The 22,968-nt window shown below is 41.8% G+C and overlaps 7 protein-coding genes, 1 non-coding gene and 1 pseudogene across 10 annotated transcripts; 7 read left to right on the top strand and 2 right to left on the bottom strand.

Moving 5' to 3' along the window:
• Positions 1-521: 521 nt before the first annotated feature.
• On the top strand, positions 522-1,741 carry LOC117206014. Its single transcript, XM_033444953.1, has 2 exons — positions 522-596; positions 1,157-1,741. The coding sequence occupies exons 1-2, from the start codon at positions 576-578 to the stop codon at positions 1,415-1,417; spliced, it is 282 nt and encodes a 93-aa protein (XP_033300844.1). The 5' UTR covers positions 522-575; the 3' UTR covers positions 1,418-1,741.
• An 873-nt stretch (positions 1,742-2,614) lies between these two features.
• Positions 2,615-5,005, top strand: LOC117206012 (annotated as a pseudogene).
• A 3,158-nt stretch (positions 5,006-8,163) lies between these two features.
• Positions 8,164-8,873, top strand: LOC117204280 (cuticle protein 38-like). The gene has a single exon (XM_033441541.1). It carries the CDS (start codon positions 8,370-8,372, stop codon positions 8,697-8,699), a length of 330 nt encoding a protein of 109 aa, XP_033297432.1. The 5' UTR covers positions 8,164-8,369; the 3' UTR covers positions 8,700-8,873.
• A 1,271-nt stretch (positions 8,874-10,144) lies between these two features.
• LOC117204271 (early nodulin-20-like) lies at positions 10,145-10,862 on the top strand. The gene is made up of 3 exons (XM_033441529.1): positions 10,145-10,205; positions 10,329-10,631; positions 10,724-10,862. Exons 1-3 carry the CDS (start codon positions 10,194-10,196, stop codon positions 10,826-10,828), a joined length of 420 nt encoding a protein of 139 aa, XP_033297420.1. The 5' UTR covers positions 10,145-10,193; the 3' UTR covers positions 10,829-10,862.
• Positions 10,737-18,695, top strand: LOC117204232. Of its 3 annotated transcripts, XM_033441454.1 has the most exons (8): positions 12,046-12,799; positions 13,672-13,888; positions 14,018-14,188; positions 14,369-15,613; positions 16,026-16,712; positions 17,048-17,219; positions 17,394-17,751; positions 18,116-18,695. In XM_033441454.1, the coding sequence occupies exons 2-8, from the start codon at positions 13,673-13,675 to the stop codon at positions 18,474-18,476; spliced, it is 3,210 nt and encodes a 1,069-aa protein (XP_033297345.1). In that variant the 5' UTR covers positions 12,046-12,799; position 13,672; the 3' UTR covers positions 18,477-18,695. The 3 variants fall into 3 exon arrangements, with proteins under 3 accessions (XP_033297338.1, XP_033297345.1, XP_033297329.1); XM_033441447.1 differs by lacking the exons at positions 12,046-12,799; positions 16,026-16,712 and adding an exon at positions 10,737-10,870; XM_033441438.1 differs by lacking the exon at positions 16,026-16,712.
• A 338-nt stretch (positions 18,696-19,033) lies between these two features.
• LOC117204262 lies at positions 19,034-19,875 on the top strand. The gene is made up of 2 exons (XM_033441502.1): positions 19,034-19,324; positions 19,404-19,875. The coding sequence occupies exons 1-2, from the start codon at positions 19,136-19,138 to the stop codon at positions 19,794-19,796; spliced, it is 582 nt and encodes a 193-aa protein (XP_033297393.1). The 5' UTR covers positions 19,034-19,135; the 3' UTR covers positions 19,797-19,875.
• A 22-nt stretch (positions 19,876-19,897) lies between these two features.
• Positions 19,898-21,449, bottom strand: LOC117204256. The gene is made up of 4 exons (XM_033441488.1): positions 20,664-21,449; positions 20,456-20,592; positions 20,253-20,382; positions 19,898-20,149 (listed from the first exon to the last, which is right to left on the bottom strand). The coding sequence occupies exons 1-4, from the start codon at positions 20,928-20,930 to the stop codon at positions 19,916-19,918; spliced, it is 768 nt and encodes a 255-aa protein (XP_033297379.1). The 5' UTR covers positions 20,931-21,449; the 3' UTR covers positions 19,898-19,915.
• LOC117206809 (uncharacterized abhydrolase domain-containing protein DDB_G0269086-like) lies at positions 21,133-22,325 on the top strand. Its single transcript, XM_033446468.1, has 3 exons — positions 21,133-21,187; positions 21,268-21,489; positions 21,922-22,325. The coding sequence occupies exons 1-3, from the start codon at positions 21,133-21,135 to the stop codon at positions 22,323-22,325; spliced, it is 681 nt and encodes a 226-aa protein (XP_033302359.1).
• Positions 22,326-22,786: 461 nt separating this feature from the next.
• On the bottom strand, positions 22,787-22,879 carry Trnai-uau. Its single transcript is given in 2 exon segments — positions 22,787-22,822; positions 22,842-22,879. It is a non-coding gene; the product is annotated as a tRNA-Ile (tRNA).
• Positions 22,880-22,968: the final 89 nt, after the last annotated feature.

The following is a 22,968-nucleotide window of genomic DNA, read 5'->3' as shown; positions in this document are numbered from 1 at the left end:
TGAGAGCTGAATAGCAAACGCGCATCTTGCAACGAAGCAACTCATCCTACAATGGTCGTTGTCGTTGGCAAGCGAAAATTTCCAACGTTTTTCATCGTTTCACCCTAACGTTCATTCCCTTCGAGGATTTACGATCCGCGACTGTGTTCGTGTACCATACCGTCCATCGTCGTATGGTATACGACTGTGGCAAAGGAAAAATGTTACGGACAAAGGGCGTTCGAAGGCAACGTATATCCGCGGTGAACGACACCGAGCAGCCGCGTGGAGCAGCGCGATCAGGAACCACGAGGATAATGCTTAAAAAAGTTAGAGGAAAAAAAAGAAGGCTAGATTCGGCCATAGAGACGGTTACTGTATAACAGCAGGCGTGGCCTAAAACGAGCAAAGTTAATCCGATATGCAGAAGCGTGTTCCTGTCGTATGGTACCGCGAACCGGTGTTGCGAACATGTTCGTAGTGGGAGTATATTACCGGACGAAACAGAGTATAAAAGAGCTCTAGCTAATCCATATGACAGTACAGTTGTCTGTTGTTATCCACTCGATACACTTTCGAGACCTCAACAAGTAAAAATGTTCGCCATGAAATTCTTGGTAAGTTGATCGAGAAGCAAGTTGTAATCGCTTCTTGCGGACGAGTCCAATCGAGAGAATAAATCGGGGGAACGAGCAAGTTTTGATAATAGATGTTCCCTGTTCCACGCTTCTTCTCGGTTAGCTTGGATTCTCCTCCAGTTCTTTTGTAGTTTTCGTACGAATAAGAATCGTAATAATCGATTTGTTTACTCTTTTTCGTAAAATAGCGTCTTGCGTTTATTATTACAAACGAATCGGTTATATTCTTTTCAAGTCAAAAAGGCGTGCTTTCTTCACCAAAGAGCAGGGGTATGGCTCGATTAATTACGAGATTAAAGATAAGACAAGATTTCTACTTTTAAAAGTAGAAATACGCGTGACGATAGATTCAAATTCTCGACATGTTTGCGCCTTTGATATCATGCTCGACCGTGGCTCGATCCATCGATCATCGAGTTTCGTAATTGATATATTTGTATAAACAAAGATAAGCGATAAAACGGTTCTACCGCGATAAGCGAGCTCGAGAGGAAAGTTCAAACGATAGACCGAAACTAATCCGTTAATTTTTGTCAAAGGTTCTGTTCGCCGGTTTGGTCGCTGCCTGTTCGGCCGGTTTGTTGCCAGCGGCGGTACCAGCAGCAGTGCCAGCAGCGATCGCGGCACCGGTTCCAGCAGCTTTGACGGTCGGAACCTACGCGACCAGCTACAACGCGCACGCGATTAATCACGCGGTCGCTGCACCGTACATCGCTAGCCCTGTGATCGCCCACGCCGCCGCTGCTCCGCTCGCGTATTCCAGCTTCCCTGCCGCGACCCTCATCGCCGGCAGACGCTGAAAATCGTACCGAAACCGCGTCACCGTTCGAGGACAGTGCAGCCAGAGAGAGACATCCGGTTACGTTCCAACGCAATGGCCATACCAACCGTGAAACAACTGATTAACCTTCGATACTACCATCCCCACTACAGCAACAGGATCCTGGACCTCGGTGAATGTCATTGATCTGCAATTACAAATGGATGCCGACGACGTTTCAGGATGTTTCCGTTTTCGGTTTTCACTCCTCTCCTTCTTTTATTACTCTCGATCGACAGACCTTTCGCTCGCCTTTTCATTTTGCAAAAAAAACACAATAAAAAGATTTTTCTCCCTTTGAAAACTTCGTCTTTGCCTGTTTTATCCCAGCACCACATATATATGTTTCTTCCTCTCTGTATTATTTCTTTCGTATTTCTATATTTTGGGCTCCTGCAGAGAAAGAGGGTATCGAGAGGGCAGAGGGAGAGAGATAGATGAATACGAAGTCGACGAGACAAACGATAGACGATAGACGACGAAAAATCCAAGGCAACCGCGAAACAAACGACAACTCGTTGATTACTCTCGCCGACTTTATGCTTTTTCGTGTTCCTACGTATCTCCGTGACGAACTCGTGGCTTCGCAGCGATTTCTCAATAATTTTGTAAAATATAGAACTTATAAAAGGGTAGAGGTAAGAGAAAAGCGGATAGAAACGATCGGTGGCGAACGAAGATTGGGTACGAAGATCGTAGAGGAAGAAGAATAGAGAAATGCGTGAAATCGCTCATCTCCAAGCTGGCCAATGCGGCAATCAGATAGGGGCTAAGGTATTTCTCACGAATTTAATTCGTTAAAGATCAAACGCTGAAGTGACAGTGAAAATTGCGTGTACACGATATTATCGAGAAATGCGAAAAGGTTCAAAGTCCGAATTTTTCAATTTTTTATCGTTTTTCGTGAATTTTTATTGCGCGTATTTATATTGATCTTTGATGAAATCTATTATTTTTTATAGTTTTCGTCAGACACAGTTTTAGTTAATTATCATAATTAGTTTTAGTTAATTATCATAACGTGTTTCAAATATCATTTCGAGCCGATACGATAAATCAAAGTGCTTCTTTATGGCTTTGACCAAGAATTGAACGAATCGAAATATTTTAAAATATCTTTTTATGGTCGTCATTCGTGACAGTCGAGTTTCTATATTCCCAAGCTCACCCGATACTTATGTTTTGATAGTTTTGGGAAGTGATCTCCGACGAGCATGGTATCGATCCAACGGGCACTTATCACGGTGATTCCGATCTCCAGCTAGAACGTATAAACGTTTATTACAACGAAGCGTCAGGTGGAAAGTATGTTCCTAGGGCGATCCTGGTCGATCTAGAGCCCGGTACCATGGACGCAGTGCGCTCTGGACCGTTCGGTCAGATATTTCGACCGGACAATTTTGTTTTTGGACAGAGCGGCGCCGGCAATAATTGGGCTAAAGGGCACTATACCGAAGGAGCGGAACTCGTCGATTCCGTTCTCGACGTTGTACGAAAAGAAGCTGAAAGCTGCGATTGTCTTCAAGGGTTTCAGTTAACGCATTCTCTTGGCGGTGGAACGGGCGCTGGAATGGGCACGTTGCTTATTTCGAAGATTCGCGAGGAATACCCGGACAGAATTATGATGACGTTTAGCGTGGTACCCTCTCCAAAGGTATTCTTCCTCCTTAATTGTTTCTGTTTGAAGCACGGTGGAATATTTAACACAATGATTGATCGAAAGTCGAGTGCGTAGAAAAATTTTATTCGCTCTCTAAATAAATATAAAAAAAAAAATAAAATTCTCTAAAAGGTATTTTAATTATTATTTCGAGTATCTATAAAGCAAAGTAGCAGTACCTAAAGCTTCCTACGCGATTCGATATTTAATATTCAATCAAACGTTTCGTTTTATGAGGCCGTTTTATAGAACGGCGTGTATCACGACATTTGAGTTGGCTTGTAAACAAAAATGTTGCTTATTTACAAACGGGTTTTTTGAATTTTCAACTTTGTGCAACTTTTTAAACGAAACACTTGACGACCTGTTGCAAAGAATCGGAAAAATAGATCTCGTGTGTTTGCAGGTATCGGACACCGTGGTGGAGCCTTATAACTGCACTCTATCCGTGCATCAGTTGGTTGAAAATACAGACGAATCTTACTGTATCGACAACGAAGCCCTCTATGATATTTGTTTCCGTACTTTAAAGTTAACAACACCAACCTACGGCGACTTGAATCACCTGGTGAGCGCGACGCTTAGCGGAGTAACCACGTGTTTAAGATTCCCTGGACAGCTAAACGCTGATTTGCGTAAACTCGCTGTAAATATGGTACCTTTTCCCCGACTGCATTTCTTTATTCCTGGCTTCGCGCCTCTAACGTCCAGGTATAGTATCGCCTAACTATTCGCTAGCTTTAATTGCTCGAGAGAAATGAAAGAGTTTGTCACGTCGCGTATACTGTCCGTTCTGAGACAGAGGTTCGCAGCAGTACAGAGCTCTCACGGTACCAGAACTCACGCAACAAATGTTCGATGCAAAAAATATGATGGCAGCGTGCGATCCTCGTCATGGTCGTTACTTGACAGTCGCAGCTGTTTTTCGAGGGAGAATGTCGATGAAAGAGGTGGACGAACAAATGCTCAATATCCAGAATAAGAACAGCAGTTACTTCGTCGAGTGGATTCCCAGTAACGTTAAGACCGCTGTCTGCGATATTCCTCCTCGCGGATTAAAAATGTCGGCGACTTTCATTGGAAACTCGACGGCCATTCAGGTATACTTGATGGGAACGATACAGCGCAGTTTGTAAGTTACAGTTTTGAGGAAAGAGGCCCGTTAATGTGGCCACGCCCAGGGCCATGTACGTTCTTTGCATGCAATTTACGTCTTGAATCGCACAAGTTATTTGCCGATTAATATTCTGCGTAACATCATTCATTAAAATTATACGCTATTAAAATTCTGTCTCTCCTTGGTTGTAAAAAAAAATACGACGTACACCTCCGTTCATAATTTTGCTACGTAGCATTAATCCAGATTGTCGGGAAAACGATTAATCGGTTCGTGCGAGATAACAACTCGGAATATGAGAACAAATTTTGTTAAAATTCCATCACGATCCTTTGATTTAAATCTTAGTCTCGAAACTGGCTTACGCTCTTCGTTTGCCCCGAAATATCTCAATTGCGATCGTCGATTGCTCTCCCCGCTGATATTACGACCGTGCTGTATCGTATCCACCTTCGATAAATCAACTCATCGAGTACGATTCTATCGAACGAAAGAGACAACAATTATCCATCGCGAATCTCCTGTTTTTAATTTTATCTTCTAAATGCGAATTTAGGAATTGTTCAAAAGAGTATCGGAACAGTTTACGGCGATGTTCAGGCGGAAAGCTTTCCTGCATTGGTACACAGGAGAGGGTATGGATGAAATGGAATTCACCGAAGCTGAGAGCAATATGAACGATTTGGTTTCCGAGTACCAGCAATATCAAGAAGCCACCGCCGAGGAAGAGGGCGAGTTTGACGAAGAAGAAGAGGGCGAGGGTGAACACCCGTGAGCTTGAATTATCTTTACAAAAGTATATATACGTATATAACGAGTTTCGTTTCTTATAAAAAAAAATACGCATGTATCACACGAACTGGTATTGCGATTAAAATAGATTTTCTCCTTACACGTTCTCAACTCTTCCATCACACTCTTTCCCTAACAACTCGTCTATCCTCTAACAATAAGACAGCGTATTGTATCTTTTAAAAAACACATCAACTACGTTCCTTTAATATACTGTGTAAAACCAACCACAATACGATTTTTTCTTGGCAAGTTGAAGATCACAAGTGAAAAACGCGATACGTTACATTTCTTGTCCTTTTATAGAAGAACAATTTTACAACTCAATATCGCAATCGATCGGTTTCGATCGTATTTAATTTTGGCATTAAATACTTTCTTGAATATTTAAGAAATATTTGCAGGGTCAAATGCCATTAGATTTTATCCAATCGTTGAAACTTTTATTTGAAAAAAAAACAGCATCTCGTATACGCTAGCCCAGTATCGTCGAACCTGTCAGATGATTCTTTCTTCGATTACTTTATATCAAAATATTTATTAATCATCGATTATTACGTGATAACGTGTAGCCTTTCCCGTGCGATCTTCGATTGTTCTCGACAAATTCGGTGATCAATCGGCTAACGATATGTAGTAACCATCGATAAACCTCGTTTCCCTTGATCCGTTTAGCGGAAAGTTTCCCATGCATTTATGCACGGCCGTATGTTCTCTGTCTCGTAATAAATGCCGCTGATGCATAAGTGGTGAAAGCATACGACGTCGAAGCCTCAACGATCGACCATGAATCATCGAGCGTCCCGCGAGAGAATGAAACGATAGCATTGTCAACGGTATTGTTACACTCGAGGTGGTTCGCGGTTCTTTCACGGGTTATGACGTTCTACATTCGATCGGTCGAGGTCCCTCCGAGATTACTACATTCGCGGTTGGCGAGGCACGAACAGACAACGTCGCGTTCAAGACCTCGCTTTGCAAGTTATTTATCGTGTCTATACATCTTTTCGGTTCTTTCGTCCGCAATTTCTTCCTCTCGACTCTCGTGTTACAACCCGTTCCAATTTTATCCCTTAAACCCGGTTCGAGTTGCTCAAATTACCTACAATCGCTCGGGAAAGTATTCACACGCACGTAGAAACCTTTTAAGAATATGTTATTCGCGGATTTTCCAAAATTTCGCCAACGTTAGTGAAATTTGAAAGAAACCTGAAAATAATACGCGAAAGTTACAAAATATCCACTTGGAAAATATTTTCAAAATGTTAATTTTATAAGAGAAAATGTCACGGAACTGTATAATTACCCAGAACGGTAGTTTCGTTAGTTTTCAAAACCTATTTCTGTCTCTTGCTCTTAGTAATCCAGTCCAGTCATAACGCGATCTCGTATAATACGCGTCGTCTTTTTTATGCACGTAACTGCTATGTTATACAGGTGATAATTTGCCAGCAAAATCGTATCAGTCATGAATCTAATATGTAACCGTAAGTATTTGTATCGAACATGCGATGACAAACACAGCGTTACGAGCGTGCAAATATAACCAAAGCAGATGAAAATAGACCGTTACTATCGATTCTTGGAAATTTGTTTGTCGAGGTGACCAGGATTTGACCTAACACGCTGTAACTTCAGAATCTATATAGAACGATAGACGATAGTCGTAACGAACACGTACTTATCGCAATTTCAGACGACGATAAACGTCAAAAGCGGTGCAATGGTGGATCACCGGCTTATTTCGATCAAACGATAACCAAGAAACAAAGTCGCCAAAGTACGATACTCGCGCGAAACGCGACATTATCCGCGATCGCTATAAACCTCGAGTGATTCGAAGCTCGAGGACGGCGGTCACTTTTATAGCGAAGCATCCCCCATCTGCAAGAACTGGTTAACTTTTAACGACGCCAGTCGAGAGTCTCGAAAATCCTGTCTGGTGCCGTAATCCGAAAGTCTTTGCACGATATCTGTCGGGAGGCCAAGGCCTTCCGGATTTGGGCGTTGCTAGGCTCACGGCTATCGGCGATCTCGTATCGGACCATTTCTTATACCGATTCGACCTCCGACGATCGACCCGTTCTCTACACCGACCAAAACCTAATGGACGAGCGTCGTCGGCGAAGGTCGAAACAAGTATCAAAGATGAAAAAAAGCGTAAGCTCGTGGAGGACGAACTTTGTCGGATGGCGTTCACCAGAGTAAAGAGACGTTTACGAAACGCGACCTTGCTACGAAATACGCGGTCGGCGGACAGTCGTTGACAAATGAGAAAGATTGATGAGAGCGAAGGAGAGGGAGGGAGAGAGAGAAAGAGAGAGAGAGAGAGAAAAAGAGAGGAAAAGGAAGGAAAGATTTAGATGAGGTGAACTGGTTCCGGGAAGAAGCAAACGCCAGGCGAATTACGAGAACACATGCATGGATTTTGTGGAATCGAGTTGATCGTCGTCGGTTTCGCAAACGGTGTCACATCCCCGCTTCTTTTGTCTCTAGCCTGGTGTAAGAGACCTTCTAAACGACTCCGACGCACGTAGGCCTGCGTCGCGACGCGTTTCGGTAGCTAGCGGAGTGGGCGTTAAAACACGGCTTACCAATTGTTACGTAATCGCATTGCTGTTCGAAGTAAACACGCCTGTATAACGTAATCGGCACCGGCGTTAACTTCGATCGGCACAAGTGGGTTACGTTAGCGTGGAAATAGAGACCGGATTACGGGATGGGATTCGCGTATATTAATTAGCGAACGGTCGGTTAACTAACTGAAATTATCTCGAAATACGAGGGGTGTTTGCTCGTTATAGATATGGACGATGGATCCTATAATCGGCCGATACAGTCACCGCTTTTCGTACAGGGTGAACTCGTTCGAATCTGTTCGATTCGAACTTGGACATAGGTGCATGCGATACGCTCATCGAGCAAACGATAAGGAAGAGAAGGAGTCGATCGGCATAGGGTAGACGATGGTATTCGTCGATAACGAAAACGCGAAAAAAGTACGGGGTCTTTCGAGTACGTTGCACGCGGATCCAGATCAGGATCCTCGGTCCTTGACAGTGTTCTCCCCACATGGAGTGCGAGCCGAAACGAAAGGACCCTGAATATGTCTATAGTAACGAAGGTAGTGGGAAGAGTGGTAGGATAATCTCGTTCAGGACTAGTCGAATCGGCTGGAGTGGGTATTGTGTGCAAGTGCATGATCGAAACACCCGTTCTTGGTGGGAGAGGTCAACTTGGAGGAATAAAAGGGCAGCAACTCGACTTGTCAAGCATCATTCTGCTCTCAGCGATCTCAGCTGTTATAGCACGAAGCTTCTCCGAGTCTCTTGATCGAGCAACGACGCAACTACCTTCGCAACCATGTACAAATTCGTCGCTCTTTTCGCTCTTTTCGCCTGTGCCTTGGCCGCTCCAGCACCGGAACCTGCACCAGGTTTCCTGGCTGCACCAGCGATTCATCCTGCGCCGCTCGTCGCCGCCGCACCACTCGCTGTCGCCCACACAGTGCCTGTCGCCACCAGCTACGCCAACACCTACAAAGTGTCCGTCAAGAGCCCGGTAGTTGCCGCATCTCCTTACTACGCTGCTCCCGTGGCCACCGCCGCCGTCGTCAAGACCGCCGCACCCATCGTCGCTGCTGCACCAGCCGCAACCGTCCTCGCTCACGCTCCGGTCGTCGCCGCATACTGAACCACGCTATACCACGATCAAACGACGGGTCCACATCTCCAGCCGCTCTAGTCGACCGTGCTCTCTCCGATCACGTCGATAACGAGATCGTTCCATCCGGCATCGGACATGACTCGAAGATCCACGCTGTCGGCTAATTATCGTCAATAAATTTTTGCTAATTTTCAATTTAAACGCTCGTGTCTCTTTCTTTCCTTCATCGCTGTTTCGTCGAATGACTCGTCTCCTAGTTCCTACTGGTAGCTCGTATTCTTCTATGTTTTATGCAGCTACTTTCGCGAAACTGTTCTTTTCGTCGCGTTTAACCACGATCCAATTTCCACGATCTATTCTACGAGTTCAACATTGGATTTAAAAATCGTTGCAATCGACAAATTTATTTTGCAATTTGATAAAGATTTCAGAAGAAGCGAAGAATTTGAGTGAATTCGAACGATGAAACGGAAAGTATAGGAGGAACGGAGCGTCGTCGATATGTGAAAAATTTCCTCGGTAGGAAATTCGCTTGGCCTCGAGTTTAAGGACGAGCAAAGTACCCAGATCGACCTGCGAACCGGTTACAATCGCAAACTCGATTTTTGTCGTCCAAACGGGCACGCCCTTATCCCTTCTTCGCCTAAGGCGATCGTTACAATGTTTTACGTGAAAATTTATATCTGTATTGTCCTTCGTCTCCAAGAATTTCAATAAAACGATTAAAAGGACACATCTTGTTACCTTGTTATCCTGTTTGTTAAAAACAACGCTGTTTAATTAACAAACCTGATATAGAAGCAACAAATTCAATGCATCGATTTGTATTATCAAACGGATAATAGTGGAAGAGAATTTTCATGGCATCTCGACGACCATGTATTACATCACAGGGGCTTTCGCCCGCTTGTGTCAACCAATCCGATATACAACTGGTGTGCTCGCTGTGATATAAACATGACGATATTCATTATCCCCGAGCTTGCGTTCCGACTATTATTCCTTGACAATGTTATTCTTCCTTCATCGCTCTTTGTGGAAGATTTCTTTGGTGCAAAATTAGACGATACGCGAGCACGTCACCGTTCGATTTTAACGTGCCGATCTATATACATAAATTAAGTATCGTAACAAAAAGTTTTACGTCATTTCGACGACTGTGTTTCGATTTCGATGGATTTCATTTTGATATATTTTTGAAATTCTGTTCGAAAATATGCGAGAAGATAGTCTTGCTTATTCGATGAACCACCGGGTATCGAGCTAGTAGGGGAAAAGAACGTTCCCTAAGATTTTTCATGCAGGTTCAAGGTGAAGCCACGTTACAGAATAAGTCCCGCCCCTAAAGTCGTAGCGGAATGCAAAGATGCGTAGGGACTTGCGTTCCCTACTCGCGGACAGGGACGGGTTTCCTTTTTACAGCACCTCCAAGATCTCTATAAGTACGAGAGGTTCGAGTCGATCCTCGACCAGAAATAAAGCAGCATCTCGAAGCGTGTGTACAGAAAGCTCGGACTCGTCATGTTTAAATTCGTGAGTAAAGCTTTCCGAGCTTCGTGATATTAATATTTTCTAAAAAAAAAAAAAAAAAAAAAAACCGACCGAATCATAACTGCGTTGGTCTATCGGAAAAGAATCATCTGCCGGTCTTTATAGATTATTCTAGCTGTCGCGGTCGCCGCGACTAACGCCGCTCCAACATCTCCATCGACGGCCAAACAGGAAACTTCCGCCGACTCCATCCCCCTACCAACCCCTACACCGGCTCCAGCACCGGCTCTAGCACCGGCTCTAGCTTCGTCACCTTCGGCATTGGCTACAGCGAGGTCTCCCGCATCCGCAAAGGCTCTCACCACGATAACCGAGATAAAAACACCAGCCTCGACAACGAAACTATCGCATCTGGTAGCACCTCTAGCGACCTCCGTAGCTGCGGCCCCCATTCTCTCGCCTCTACAGGTCTGTAAGACTCCGTGTTCGACCGAGCAGCTAACAAGCCGTTCGTTTCGAGTATCTATCACACGCTCAAGATAACTTTGATTTCTTTCCAGGTGTCCGCGTACGCTTACGCGTTGCCAGCGCTGGCGCCACTCGAACTAGCAGCAGCACCATCCACTTACTCGATCGAACAGCACGGATATCGCATTATCTACTGACTTCGTGAATCGTGAATCATCGTTCGTTCTGGGATTCAGGCGGTAACGCATCCCCTAACGTACCAACATGCAGAAAACGGCTTCCCTTCTCACCAGTCATCTCCTCTCCATGTATCGTGCATCGATAAATTCGCTCGAATCACGTAACGTTAATTCGTTTGAAATATACATCAGTTCATAAAATCGAAACTTTGTCCGAGTATCTGTACCCTTCCTTTTCGCTTCCTTAAACGTGAATCGAAATCGAAAGTGAAAATAGAAGCCGCTTTCACTGCGTCAACGAAACTCTTTCCATCGCGACACGAAGACGATGCACAAGGAATGACAATACGCTCTGACCGTCATGCGTAATCCATAATTCGTAATCTTTACTCGCTTATTACCGGTTGCTCTCGGTGTAAATAAGTTACGATAATTGGAAACGTTCCCTCGATTCGTTGGTTTTCCCAGAAACTTTCGCAGAGAACATAATTCAACGGCGATTTCACTGCAGCCGACGGCACGCGTAAAATCCAGAGGGTTACGACAGAGGGTGGAAAATCCGGATTGCGTAACCGAACACAGCTCGATGCTGCACAGTGCCGTATCCGTGCTCGACATTTTACCGTTGCTCGCAAACGAATCTGGCTTTGACTTTACCTATCGTTGAAAAGAGGAAAATTCTAACGAAACAATGGCGAGCAATCTTTTTCGACATTTGTCAAATCGATGACGGGACTTGGGTAAAGCAAGGAGCGCTTTCTCCCGGATCTCGAAAGAGCGATATGGAACAACCTGCTACGAAAATGGTCGTTGTGGAGGCGTACGAACGTAACTATGGGCTTGAAAAATTTTAGCATCACAGACATATTAAAAAGTCGAAGCATCAAAACGTGGAACGCTGTGCAGCTGGACCAATGGTTCGTTTACTTTCCCATCGTCGCGGAATAGGAGAGAAACCATCGACTTTCTTATAACCGCAACGTATTCCGTGCTTTTTCACCAAATCGTAATACGCGTTGGGTTTATAAACTAAAACTCGAATCAAATTCTGTCATTTGATAGTAGGACCATTCGACGTCGTAACGGTGTGAGCGCAATCATTTATCGTCTTCCTTCGACGATTAACTAAAATCACTAAAATCACTAAAATCACGGTTTAATTCGTTTTTCAAGCATCAAAAAACGTACAATTGTTTGCTATATCTGGATAATTAACCGAATAGAACGATGCTTAGCTGTAAGGTCGGTTTGTTTTTAAAGGAGAAGGCGCGGTGGTCAACGTTACGCAAGTCTATTAACGAAAATCCCAAGTTACTCAATGTGCTTGCGTAGATTTGTACGCAACTATGCTGCCTACCTCGCGTCATCCGTGTCTCGACCCCGATCGATCGATAAATTTGCATCTACGCATCCTATCGTTATTCTTTTCCTTCATTATCGATTCAATTCTCATCGACGCAGATTCCAGATATATCGACGTCATTCCCACAGGATCATGCCCGTATAATATCAAAAAAATTACAAGCAGGGAATATCACGGAATACGCGATTCCGATTTCTATTCATCGATATTTCCTTTAATAGAAGATCCATTTAGAACGTAATTATAACTAGGAAATTGAACAGTAAGAGAACAAACGTTCTATGACTACCGTCGTACCGTGTGGCGCGAATTTCGTTCGAGCGTTGGCTGCAAGAGTACGATATAATTCGAGGAACCTATCCGAAACGGATGTCCGGCTGCTATGAGTCACAAGCATACCCCACCGTAACTTCTTTTACTTGGGTCTCAGCATCTCCGAAAGGGACGTCTATATAAGATACGAATGGCATCGGTGAACGCGCAGAGTAACCTCGTTCATGGAGAAAGCGTTTGGTTAGAGAGCAAAACTCGACGCATCGCAGACATTCCCTGTCGGACTACCGGTTACAAAGATCTTCGATTAGTGACAATAAGTTTAAATCGCAACAAACACGATAACGTCTAAGGTAAGAAGTTTAAACCGGTTTCTTCTTTTCTTGTTTCTTCAAATTTTTATAGCCTCCACTTTCTCTATTTCTTTCATTTTCTCTTATACCCGAGTTCTATAAAATTCAATGCACTTTCATCCAACTTAATGATACTCTCGACTTCTCGATCAATTTTTTCGACATTCTATTCGATATTCGACGGACGACAAGCAAATTGTTTACATCGAGCAAGTATTACGTAACAACTTTCACCGCGGTCGAAATTTTCGAAAGAGCGCCCACTTGGAAGACACATGCTAATATAGATGTATAAGAGTATCGCGCAAAGACCAGTTTAGCGACTTTCTCCCAACATCCTCTCGCTTTCGTTGGTCGGTTTGTCGGTCGACCGTCACTATTGTTTGAGTCCTTCGTACGACTCACCGGCATCTCGCTCTTTCCGTGGCACTTTCTTCTATTTGAATCGCCGTCTAATTATCGCGATCAACAAGCCCGAATACTTTTTCCTAGAAACTCGAGGTAAGTGACTAGACGCGACTTTAACATCGATCGATATTAAATTAACCCTTTCGCGTTTTGCGTTACGAGCGACAAAATTGCTCTCAAGTTTTGGCGCATCGGATCTTTCTTACAGAATCAGCTCAAAAAGTGTGTAATCATCGAAGAACAATTTTTTTTGGCAGACTTAAAGAAATAAAGCTTACAGTGTTGATGATAGTTTTATTATTAATAAGTAATAATAAAAAGAAACGATTCTTCTCACAAACTGAAACAAATTAGGGATAGACAAAGTACACTTTCGACGCGAAGCGATTCTTCGATTCAAACACTCTCCGCAATTGCGCTTGAACGCGAATCGATAGTGATTTTCCATCGATTTCCTCCCTCAGAATGATGCTGCGGTTCGTTTGGTTACTCGGGATAGTGGTGCATGCTTTTGCAACGCAAGTACCAGTGAACAACCCTGAATGGTCATGGCAAACGGAAGACGCGATATCGACCAGTGAATCCAAGGATCAAGGCACAGGACAGACTCAAGATAAAAGAGCTATCTTAGATGCAAACGGAAATATAGAAATCATCGATCCACCTACCGAGCAGCGATCGGTAAATAGCAAAATTAACACCATCGTAACGAATCTTACTTGCAGCGAAATTTTGTTAATTTAAAATTTTGTTAATACAACCAGAGTTTCTTAATTGTTTCAAGTAACGAACCAATTATTTCTATCACAGGTGGAATCGGTGGTCGATGAAATTCTTGTCTCTAATCGACAGGGTCGCAATATCGAAGGTTTCGATCAACTGTACGCAGACCCAGAGGTGAAGAACGCCCTTCAATTGGGAAATGAGACGATCGCTCGGACGTACATCAGGGACAAGTTGTGTTCTCTCGGCTTAATGAACGTGAGTGCAAAGTAGAACGATCGATTCAATATCTTTTAGTTACTTTATCGCGTATATCTAAAGCAAAAAAGAAATACAAAAATCGCGAAAAGAAAGTCACTTGCGATCTATTTTCCTTCACGAGACGTTCTCTTCGATAAAAAGTACAGGATGGATAAGTAAAATTCTAATATCTCGCAGTGTGAAAACGTCGAGGGACGTCGCCCGTATTATTCCCCTCATCGCGGAATATATCCTCAAGATATAATCTACGCCCAACCCGTGACCATCAAACCCGTTGGAAGACCTCTACCAGCCATTCCAGTAAAACGACCATACAGTCCAGCAACGAGACCAGGACCACCGCCGTCGTCCAGTTTCGTTTCCTCCGGACCGCCACCGGAAGTGATCTACGGAGTCGGCGGGGCTCCACATCCCCCATCATTCGGACCTTCGCCCAGTCTAATTGGTTCTTATCCTGCGTTCAAAAAACCCGGCCTTTCGTCATTCTCCTCGAAACCGGTCTACGAAGCAGGATCACTGAACGAAGGTTTCGACTTCGAGAGCAACGGTCAGTTCATCGACAAGAAACAAATAGCGTTGAGACCATCTATCGGTTCTGACGCGGTTCAACAACACGTCCACCATCATTACCACCACTCTGATGGCGCCGCTGGCGCAACAATAGCTGGTGGACCGACATTTGGCGCGAATCCGATTAGCCAAGGTGCCGCATCTCTCAGTTACGGGTCCAGTTATGGAAATATAGGAACAACTTACGATATTCCTAACTCTGGAGTTCTTGGTGGTAGTTTCCAAGATCTGGACGACTATAAAAAGGCATTCAAAGTGAAAGAATCGAGCAACGATGCAAATGTATTCGGTTCTTCGTCGGCGAGCAGCTACGCGGACAAGTATCCCATCTATGAAAAACCAACGCGAGACTTCACCTACGGCAAAGCAGAAGGCTACAAGCCTGGCAAATACTTCACTGCGACCAATTACGTTTCTTCCAACGCCGTTCATTCCTCCTCTAACGATTATATCGCTGCTGGATCAACTAACAGCTTCAATTATGGAAATAGTAACGGCAATGACTTTAGAAATGACTTCTCCGCGGGATATTCTGGAGACTGCGTTTGTGTTCCGTACGACCAATGTCCGAGCGAGCACGCAGGACGTAAGGACGACTTGTTCCTACCCATTGATCCCCGTAATTTGAACAAGAATATCGAAGCTGAGGCAACAGCAACGGCAGAAAAGAACGCGAACGAAACATCTGCGATCGTGCAAATAGCGAAGAATGGTGAAGTCGATTCGAACGCTTTCCACCAAATTTCTGCCGAAGAGGAACAACCAAAGCAGGCGCAGGAGAACGTAAGGAACAAGAGGGAGGCACCTAGTGACGAAAGCATCGAAGGCAGAAAGAAGTCGAGCGGAGAAGGGGTAAGGGTGTTCTCGAATCTCGTTATTTTTTCTAGATCCTAAGTACACTGCAACTGCAACTCATAGGCCATAAAAACCACCTAAAATTTATAAACAATTTCAGTTTTTATCAAATTAATGAGTCTTAGTGTCTATAAGCGCGTTAACGATTCAGATACTAATCAGATCTTGTCGAGTGTTATCTTGAAAATTTGAAGGTGGATTTATAGTTATGAAAAACAGTGTCATAGAAATAGTCGCGTTATAATCGTACGTATTGTCGTCGTCGTTTCGTTTCGTTTCGAATAGAACAGATCCCGAGTTTTGATCGTCGCAATTTCGAACGAAATCAACTATCAAAAATATTAGAAATATGAAAATACGGAAACTCGGTCTCTATTCGCATACAGTCTGTTCGACTCTCTGGTTGCAGAGACTCGATGCTAGCGATCTGGACTCTTCGAAATTAAACCTCAAGCCGACCTGGGGGATCAGTTTCGGTCTGCCGCAAACCGGTGGCCCGTACCCGATTAATCCTTACGGTGGTAATGTCCTGGTAAATCCGTACGCAGGGTACGGTTCCGCCGATCAAGGCATAAATTTAGGCCTGGTTTCCGTGAATCCTCTGCTAGCTGTACAATTCACCAAAGACGAGTACGGCGAGAAAGTGGTAAAACCGTTTGTAAATTTTCACGTAACGCCTAATCGAAATATCGTGCAGAAACTCGGTCATCTGCTCACTCACAAGAAGCAAACGCTGTTCGAAAATTACGGGCCCAACTATGCGCCGCATTACTATCCTTCCAAGCCTATCGAGCTTCACGAGAAACCGTATTACGTAAAACCTCACTATCCTCCCCATCATTACGCGGGTCACCATGAACCTCACTATAGCCACGAATATTCCGATTACTATCGAGACGGCGATGACGATTACGATTATGATTACGACGACTATTATCGTAGTAACGCGCGTAGCAATGGTAAAACGGACGCTGTTGATGCGAATGGACGAACGGTTCCGAAAGAAAGAACCGCTGGGAAAGTTTCGTTTCCGAACAGAAGAAAGCGTGACGTAGAATCAACGCGCGATTTCCAATTACCAGAAGATATAACGGAGGTAAGTATCGGCGTGTACTGATCGCAGTCGAATGCTAATAACGATGGAGAAAGAACTGTGCGTACTGTGTACGTACAATTGCCACCTTAATAAGTACAATTGAATTGTGAGTAACCCATTACACGCGCAATGCACGTTGATTGTTAATCGTCGTTCTTTCTAACGTTCGGCATTTCACAATGAACGAAAACCTAAGTGAGTACCGTAGACTTAAGGAAAGATCGTCGAAAAATAGTAACTTTGATGGAGAAAAAGTTAGTATATCAATGGGTTGACTCTCAATTGGTGTGGCGGAGATCGGATATTTTCAAACGAAAATCATGATTTCTCGACAGAGACAATATCTAAACATCGGTTCCTCTCGAGCTTGCGGCCCTGGCTACGTTTGTTGTTCACAAAGACAACCGTCGAGGAAGCCACGACCAGGTCAATGTGGAGTCAGATATACTCAGGGAATAAATGGAAGAATCAAGACACCCTCTTACGTCGATGGTGACTCTGAATTCGGTGAGAAACTAACGTCCATTTCGTTGCTCTTTCGATCCTTCCACATTCGAGAATGGCATGAAAAAAGCATGCCAACTCCGTTTCTGTCGATTTGCCGATTTTTACGCTGTTTGACTCCACGTTTCTTCGTTTGTCGCGCGAAACCAATAATGCGAATTTAATCCGTTTCGATAGGTGAATATCCTTGGCAAGTGGCAATACTCAAAAAAGATCCAACGGAAAGCGTGTACGTATGTGGTGGTACTCTCGTTTCTCCTCGACACATTCTCACAGCAGCGCATTGCGTAAAAACCTATGCAGCACGAGATCTTCGCGTTCGACTAGGAGAATGGGACGTAAACCACGACGTTGAATTCTATCCTTACATAGAACGTGATGTTGCCAATGTCCACGTACATCCCGAATTCTATGCTGGTACTCTTTACAATGACATCGCGATACTGAGGATCGATCACGATGTAGATTTTCAGAAGAATCCACACATTAGTCCTGCTTGTTTGCCGGACAAACGCGACGATTTCACCAGAAGCAGGTAGGTGCCTTAGCTAGCGATAATTTATTAATTAGGTATAAAATAAGTAAAAATTCAACTTCATTCGGTTAGTAATTATCAAGATCGCGGATATTTGGGAGTTCATTTAATCAAACGCTAGCTGTAATTCCGAAATAAAAATTGAAAATCTGTTCTACGCTCGTGGTGCTTCGGAGTACAAGAAACGTATCTTATTTTATACTATAAAGAAAGATAGGTACAAAACCTTCGACAATTAGTACAATTAGTTGAATTTACAAATTCAGAAATATCTCTATTTACAACCGGCCACTGTATTATAATTTCTCCCTTTCTCAAATGCATCTCTACGATTTCTTTTCACTAAATTATCGCCATGAAACAGATGCTGGACAACCGGTTGGGGCAAAGACGCTTTTGGCGATTTCGGAAAATACCAAAATATCTTGAAAGAAGTCGACGTGCCTGTGGTGAGCAACCCGGTCTGCGAACAGCAAATGCGACGAACCAGATTAGGTCCAAGTTTTAACTTGCATTCTGGATTTATTTGCGCTGGTGGAGAAGAAGGAAAAGATGCTTGCAAAGGTGATGGTGGTGGACCAATGGTTTGCGAACGGAATGGTCGTTGGCAATTGGCAGGGATCGTGTCGTGGGGAATTGGCTGTGGACAACCTGGCGTTCCTGGAGTATATGCTCGGGTTTCCTATTATCTCGATTGGATTCAACAAATTATCAATCGTTATTAACGCATCACGATAGAAATCATTCGCTACCTCGACGCTATGATTATTTATATTGCTTAATTCGATTTTCGTTTTATTTCATTTTCATTTACGCTCTAGGTCCCAATAATAATACGACATCGTTGTTCATCGATTATAACACAGAGATTCGAGGATTTTACGATATATAATATTTATAATGTATTATAAGAATGTGTAGATCGTTAAGTAAATTAATTCTAATTATTCTTTTGTATTGATTAATAATCTTGCGTCAGATGTAATAATATTCATTCATTTCGTTGAACGTGATTCGAAGTACATTCGGATCGTTTAGTACTGCATTTTATTTGCAATTTCTTTGTTACGCAACTCTAATAAATACTATGTAATCATATTTAACGCTTTATCATACTACTCCATACTACTTCACATTCCTACGACTCATTCCATTAAACAAGCAAACATTTAAAATAAATTGTAATAATATGTCGTACTGCAGTGAAAAATTCAAGAAAAATTGCGAAAACGAATCTCTTTACATGTATTGATTTCATCAACTTCGGTAATAAAATTGAATATAATTTCTAAACTTACCGCTACGTGGCGTAACATTGACCGATGGAGCACAGAGACAGAAACCTAACCTCATCTCTGTGAAGGAGAAATTAGTCAAAACAATCATGGTGATAAAATATATTGGTCGGACACATACCTTTAAGGGCAAACCACTATGGGAAATATTAGGAAATTTGAAGAACCATGGCGTAGGTAGAATCGTAATACGAAGTGCTCAACAAAGATATCCTGAAGTATCTTACATGAGGATATTGAAAGTTGTTGGCTTACCAGATACTTCAAAACATATACATGTACATTTTTTTTATTATTATTATGTTTGTCAATGTAACGATATAGACAGATTATTGAAAGTAGACTCGCATCGTTTAGGACCCACGGAAAGTGATGGTATTGGTGGAAAAAGTTTTCAGAGGTCAAAAATCTCCTACGCTAGTACAGATGGATGGAGCAACCTATAAACCAGATTATGTGTTGATTCCCAAGGATCAAGAGGCAAAATATACAAACGAAACTAAAGTACAGCAGCTAAGACTCATGCCGCGAACAACCGACTTTCCACCTCTTTTGAAAAAGATATTAACGGAGAAACAAGGAAAAGATGCTCCTGATTTAAAATTAAAAATTGTATATAGTACTTTAGGCATTAAAAGTTATAGAGTTGCCGAAGAAAATGAAACTCCTACGGTTGAAATAAAAATGGGATTAGGAAACCCAGTAAGTCCTAGTTTATACAACAATATTAAGCAGGAGGATGCATCGTGAATATGATTGATACAATATGTGCATTGTATCTTGTAATTTAATAATAAAGATTAAGCACTTTTTAATTGGAATTCCTCCATATGATCCATATGATCTTTAAAACGTGCGTGTTTTTTCATTTAATATTCGCATTGGATTATATGTGTGCGCAATCGTCGACCGGTATTTTTCACAACGAATAAAATCTTCATCGATTGTTTCATGCTTTGTATCGTTTTGTTTGTTATCTGCAAGCAAATTAAATCAATTAATATCATTATCACTACAAATCTGTAACAAAACATACCTAAAAGTCTTTGAAACTGTACAGAATAAATCTCCCCCTTGCCAAAGAGACTTTTGACCGCAATATCCTACAAATAATATATAGAATAATCAATATAATTGTAATATAGTATTAGAATGAATAATGGAGAACAACACAGGAAGAACCACCTTCCTGTTTTAATTATCAACCTTCCAAAATTTCCTCATTTCCTGAACATTCGCACGTTTTCTCACAAGCCAACCGCGAACATATTTTTGTATGTGCAACGCCGCTTCATCCTCAGACCATAACCACGATTTTGGATAATAAGGTCTAGGACTACAGATAAAATTAATGAAAAATACATAAAATTATCAATTTTTCCACATAAATGTCAATTTCTTCCGCTTACTGTGAACGTAAATATTCTTTAAATAGCGGTATATCAAATACATTTAAAGGCGGTGTATATATTTTCGGACGTCGTGGATTCCGATTCCATAAAAATTCCGCGATATAATCGAGACCGTTAAAACGACATTTCTGGATCTGTGATAATTTATCGATTTCTTGTAGGCGTAGTCATAAGAACTGTTTAAATTTCAACATTAAATCAATACCCAAAGAACGTTCTGTTCAGATGCTTCGATAAGTGTTTCTTCCAATGCAGGTATTAACAAGCCAAAAATATTTTTATCGAGATAATTCGAAGGCAATAGATCACCCTCTTCTTGGATGATACTTTTTACTTCCTCCTCTACCTTGACATCTTTATCACAACAACTCGAATTACTTGATATCGCGCAAGTAACCAAACTTGATGCTTCCAATATTCTATTCACTTCACCAATGCAATTTCCTTTCGGCGACGTCGAACACATTTTCATTAAAGATACTATCCTGTTCGGCCATTGAATGTTGCAAACCAGAAAAGAAGCTATAGGATAATTGAATACACGAAAATCATTTGTTAAACATTAATGACGCGGTAGCAAACTGTCAGAAGATCGATTTCTCGATCGAAAGTCCGATTATGGAAATTTTGGCTATCTGCTATAGTCTTTAAAACCATTTTTTAAATTAATCTAAATGCCCACATGCGGGATACAGTGTCCCCTGGTGAAGGCTACATTGAAAAAAACAAGTATAATTCATATATGTTACCCTTTGTTTAAAACATTTTTGCTTATCTTACTGCTCCAAAATAATTGACGAAGCTTTCAGTCACCGAAGCCCCATGGCTTTCGAAGAAATATTTTCCTTCAAAGGATGCAGATTTGGAAGAAGACGTAGAATTTGAAGACGCTCGTGATGTAGGTCGTCTTTATAAGAGAGAGGTAGATGGAAAGGTCATAGATATAGTAACAGGCATCACAAAAGAGGATGTTTCGAAAGTTTCGATCGCAAAAGTCCAAAGAAAATCTGAAACGCAGTGGTCTGTTAAAGGTACATAATTGAAGACCACGCAGTACGAGTATGATAAGTCCATTCTTATTAATTTTCTAACTTTTATGTCACTTGGTAACTAAGAAAAAGCTATTTTAATACGGAATAATTGAGAAAGGAAATAACCTAATGGATTATTTTAAGAATACAAAGATCATACATTCACAACGCTTTAGAAGAAACGAATAATATTAATTTAATTCCTTGTACTAGGGTCCCAAAATTAAATGGAAATGCAATTCTTATATAGAATTGATCGACAATATATCGAATCTTAAAAATGATATTCTGTGAAAGACGAGAAATGTGACTTATCGTGTTTCTTACTTATGATCTTTAGTTGTAAGATGTATTAGATTAAAAACATTTCAGGAAAGTATTAATTAAATGCAAACACACACATTTGAATGATATGATCATTACGTAACATAGGAGAGGATAAGGTGATTGTAAAAGAACCTATTAAAGACATAGAAAGAGAAGATTCAGCAGCCAGACTTTCGGAACGCGGAAGGCTAGAGCGTGAACGACCAGAACGTGAAATAGCAGAACGCGAAAAACTAGAACATGAAAAATTAGAACGTGAAAAGCTAGAACTTGAAAAATTAGAACGTAAAAAACTAGAACTTGAAAAATTAGAACGTGAAAAATTAGAACTTGAAAAATTAGAACGTGAAAAAATTAAAACACCGAATGGAGAACCGTTGAGGCACGATCCTATCGATGAGAAAGAACTTACGATATTTCCAGATGAATGCGATCCACATTGCCCTCGGCGTATATCGCGAAGCAAGTATATTTTGTTATCCACTGTCCTTATCAATGTTAAATGTTAAAGCAATTAATAATTATTTCTATAGAAAGTATAAGACGTAAACTCGAAGAAAGGCAAAGCGCCGCAGATTATTATTTGTTGAATAAGGGTTCGGGTTACTTCGAAGACGTCTGTACTTGTTCCCTTTCCTGTGTCGTTCATGCTTTAAAAAACGATTCGTTTGTTAGAAGCATATTAGCATCCACCGCATTATTTATATTTGGCTTGAAACTTTGTTCAGAATTAGACGCGTGGTACTTGCCAACTCGATTTTCATAAAATAAAATCACACTAATAAATGTAAGTAAAACTTGTAAATAATCTACTCTCTTTAATTTTATTTTCTTTATAATACGATGTACTTACTCGTAAACTTACGCTTATGTATTTAATTTTGTCGAAAACATGTTCGTAACAATCGTAATAATCGACGATGCGCAATGAATTTATAAATGAAAGGATAATTTAAAAATAAAAAAAAACTGCTCCAGGTGAGGCTCGAACTCACAACCCCGGCATTGCTCACGATTCACTGTCTTATAAGTACCGTGCGCTAACCAATTGCGCCACTGGAGCGATTGAAAATATTTCTCTCCAGGAACAATTTTCAGTGCTCTTATTATTGGATTAAAAAAAACAATATTATATTGTAAAGCATCGCGTTT

The sequence above is a fragment of the Bombus bifarius genome, unplaced genomic scaffold, assembly GCF_011952205.1.
Source record: "Bombus bifarius isolate JDL3187 unplaced genomic scaffold, Bbif_JDL3187 scf7180000007966, whole genome shotgun sequence".
NCBI classification, from domain to species: Eukaryota; Metazoa; Arthropoda; class Insecta; order Hymenoptera; family Apidae; genus Bombus; species Bombus bifarius.
This window is presented reverse-complemented; position numbering and strand designations above follow the sequence as displayed.

Coding starts and splice junctions, on each gene's coding strand:
- LOC117206809 (XM_033446468.1), top strand. CDS start 21,133: ATGCCCACATGCGGGATACAGTGTCCCCTGGTGAAGGCTACATTGAAA. Junction 21,188..21,267: donor GGCTACATTGAAAAAAACAA/GTATAATTCATA, acceptor CGAAGCTTTCAG/TCACCGAAGCCCCATGGCTT. Junction 21,490..21,921: donor AACGCAGTGGTCTGTTAAAG/GTACATAATTGA, acceptor TACGTAACATAG/GAGAGGATAAGGTGATTGTA.
- LOC117204271 (XM_033441529.1), top strand. Junction 10,632..10,723: donor CCATTCTCTCGCCTCTACAG/GTCTGTAAGACT, acceptor ATTTCTTTCCAG/GTGTCCGCGTACGCTTACGC.
- LOC117204256 (XM_033441488.1), bottom strand. CDS start 20,930: ATGAAAATGTGTTCGACGTCGCCGAAAGGAAATTGCATTGGTGAAGTG. Junction 20,593..20,663: donor CTGAACAGAACGTTCTTTGG/GTATTGATTTAA, acceptor AAATTATCACAG/ATCCAGAAATGTCGTTTTAA. Junction 20,150..20,252: donor AAATGAGGAAATTTTGGAAG/GTTGATAATTAA, acceptor TATTATTTGTAG/GATATTGCGGTCAAAAGTCT.
- LOC117206014 (XM_033444953.1), top strand. CDS start 576: ATGTTCGCCATGAAATTCTTG. Junction 597..1,156: donor TGTTCGCCATGAAATTCTTG/GTAAGTTGATCG, acceptor TTTTTGTCAAAG/GTTCTGTTCGCCGGTTTGGT.
- LOC117204280 (XM_033441541.1), top strand. CDS start 8,370: ATGTACAAATTCGTCGCTCTTTTCGCTCTTTTCGCCTGTGCCTTGGCC.
- LOC117204262 (XM_033441502.1), top strand. CDS start 19,136: ATGGTGATAAAATATATTGGTCGGACACATACCTTTAAGGGCAAACCA. Junction 19,325..19,403: donor ATACTTCAAAACATATACAT/GTACATTTTTTT, acceptor CGCATCGTTTAG/GACCCACGGAAAGTGATGGT.
- LOC117204232 (XM_033441454.1), top strand. CDS start 13,673: ATGATGCTGCGGTTCGTTTGGTTACTCGGGATAGTGGTGCATGCTTTT. Junction 16,713..17,047: donor TACCAGAAGATATAACGGAG/GTAAGTATCGGC, acceptor ATTTCTCGACAG/AGACAATATCTAAACATCGG. Junction 17,220..17,393: donor CGATGGTGACTCTGAATTCG/GTGAGAAACTAA, acceptor CCGTTTCGATAG/GTGAATATCCTTGGCAAGTG.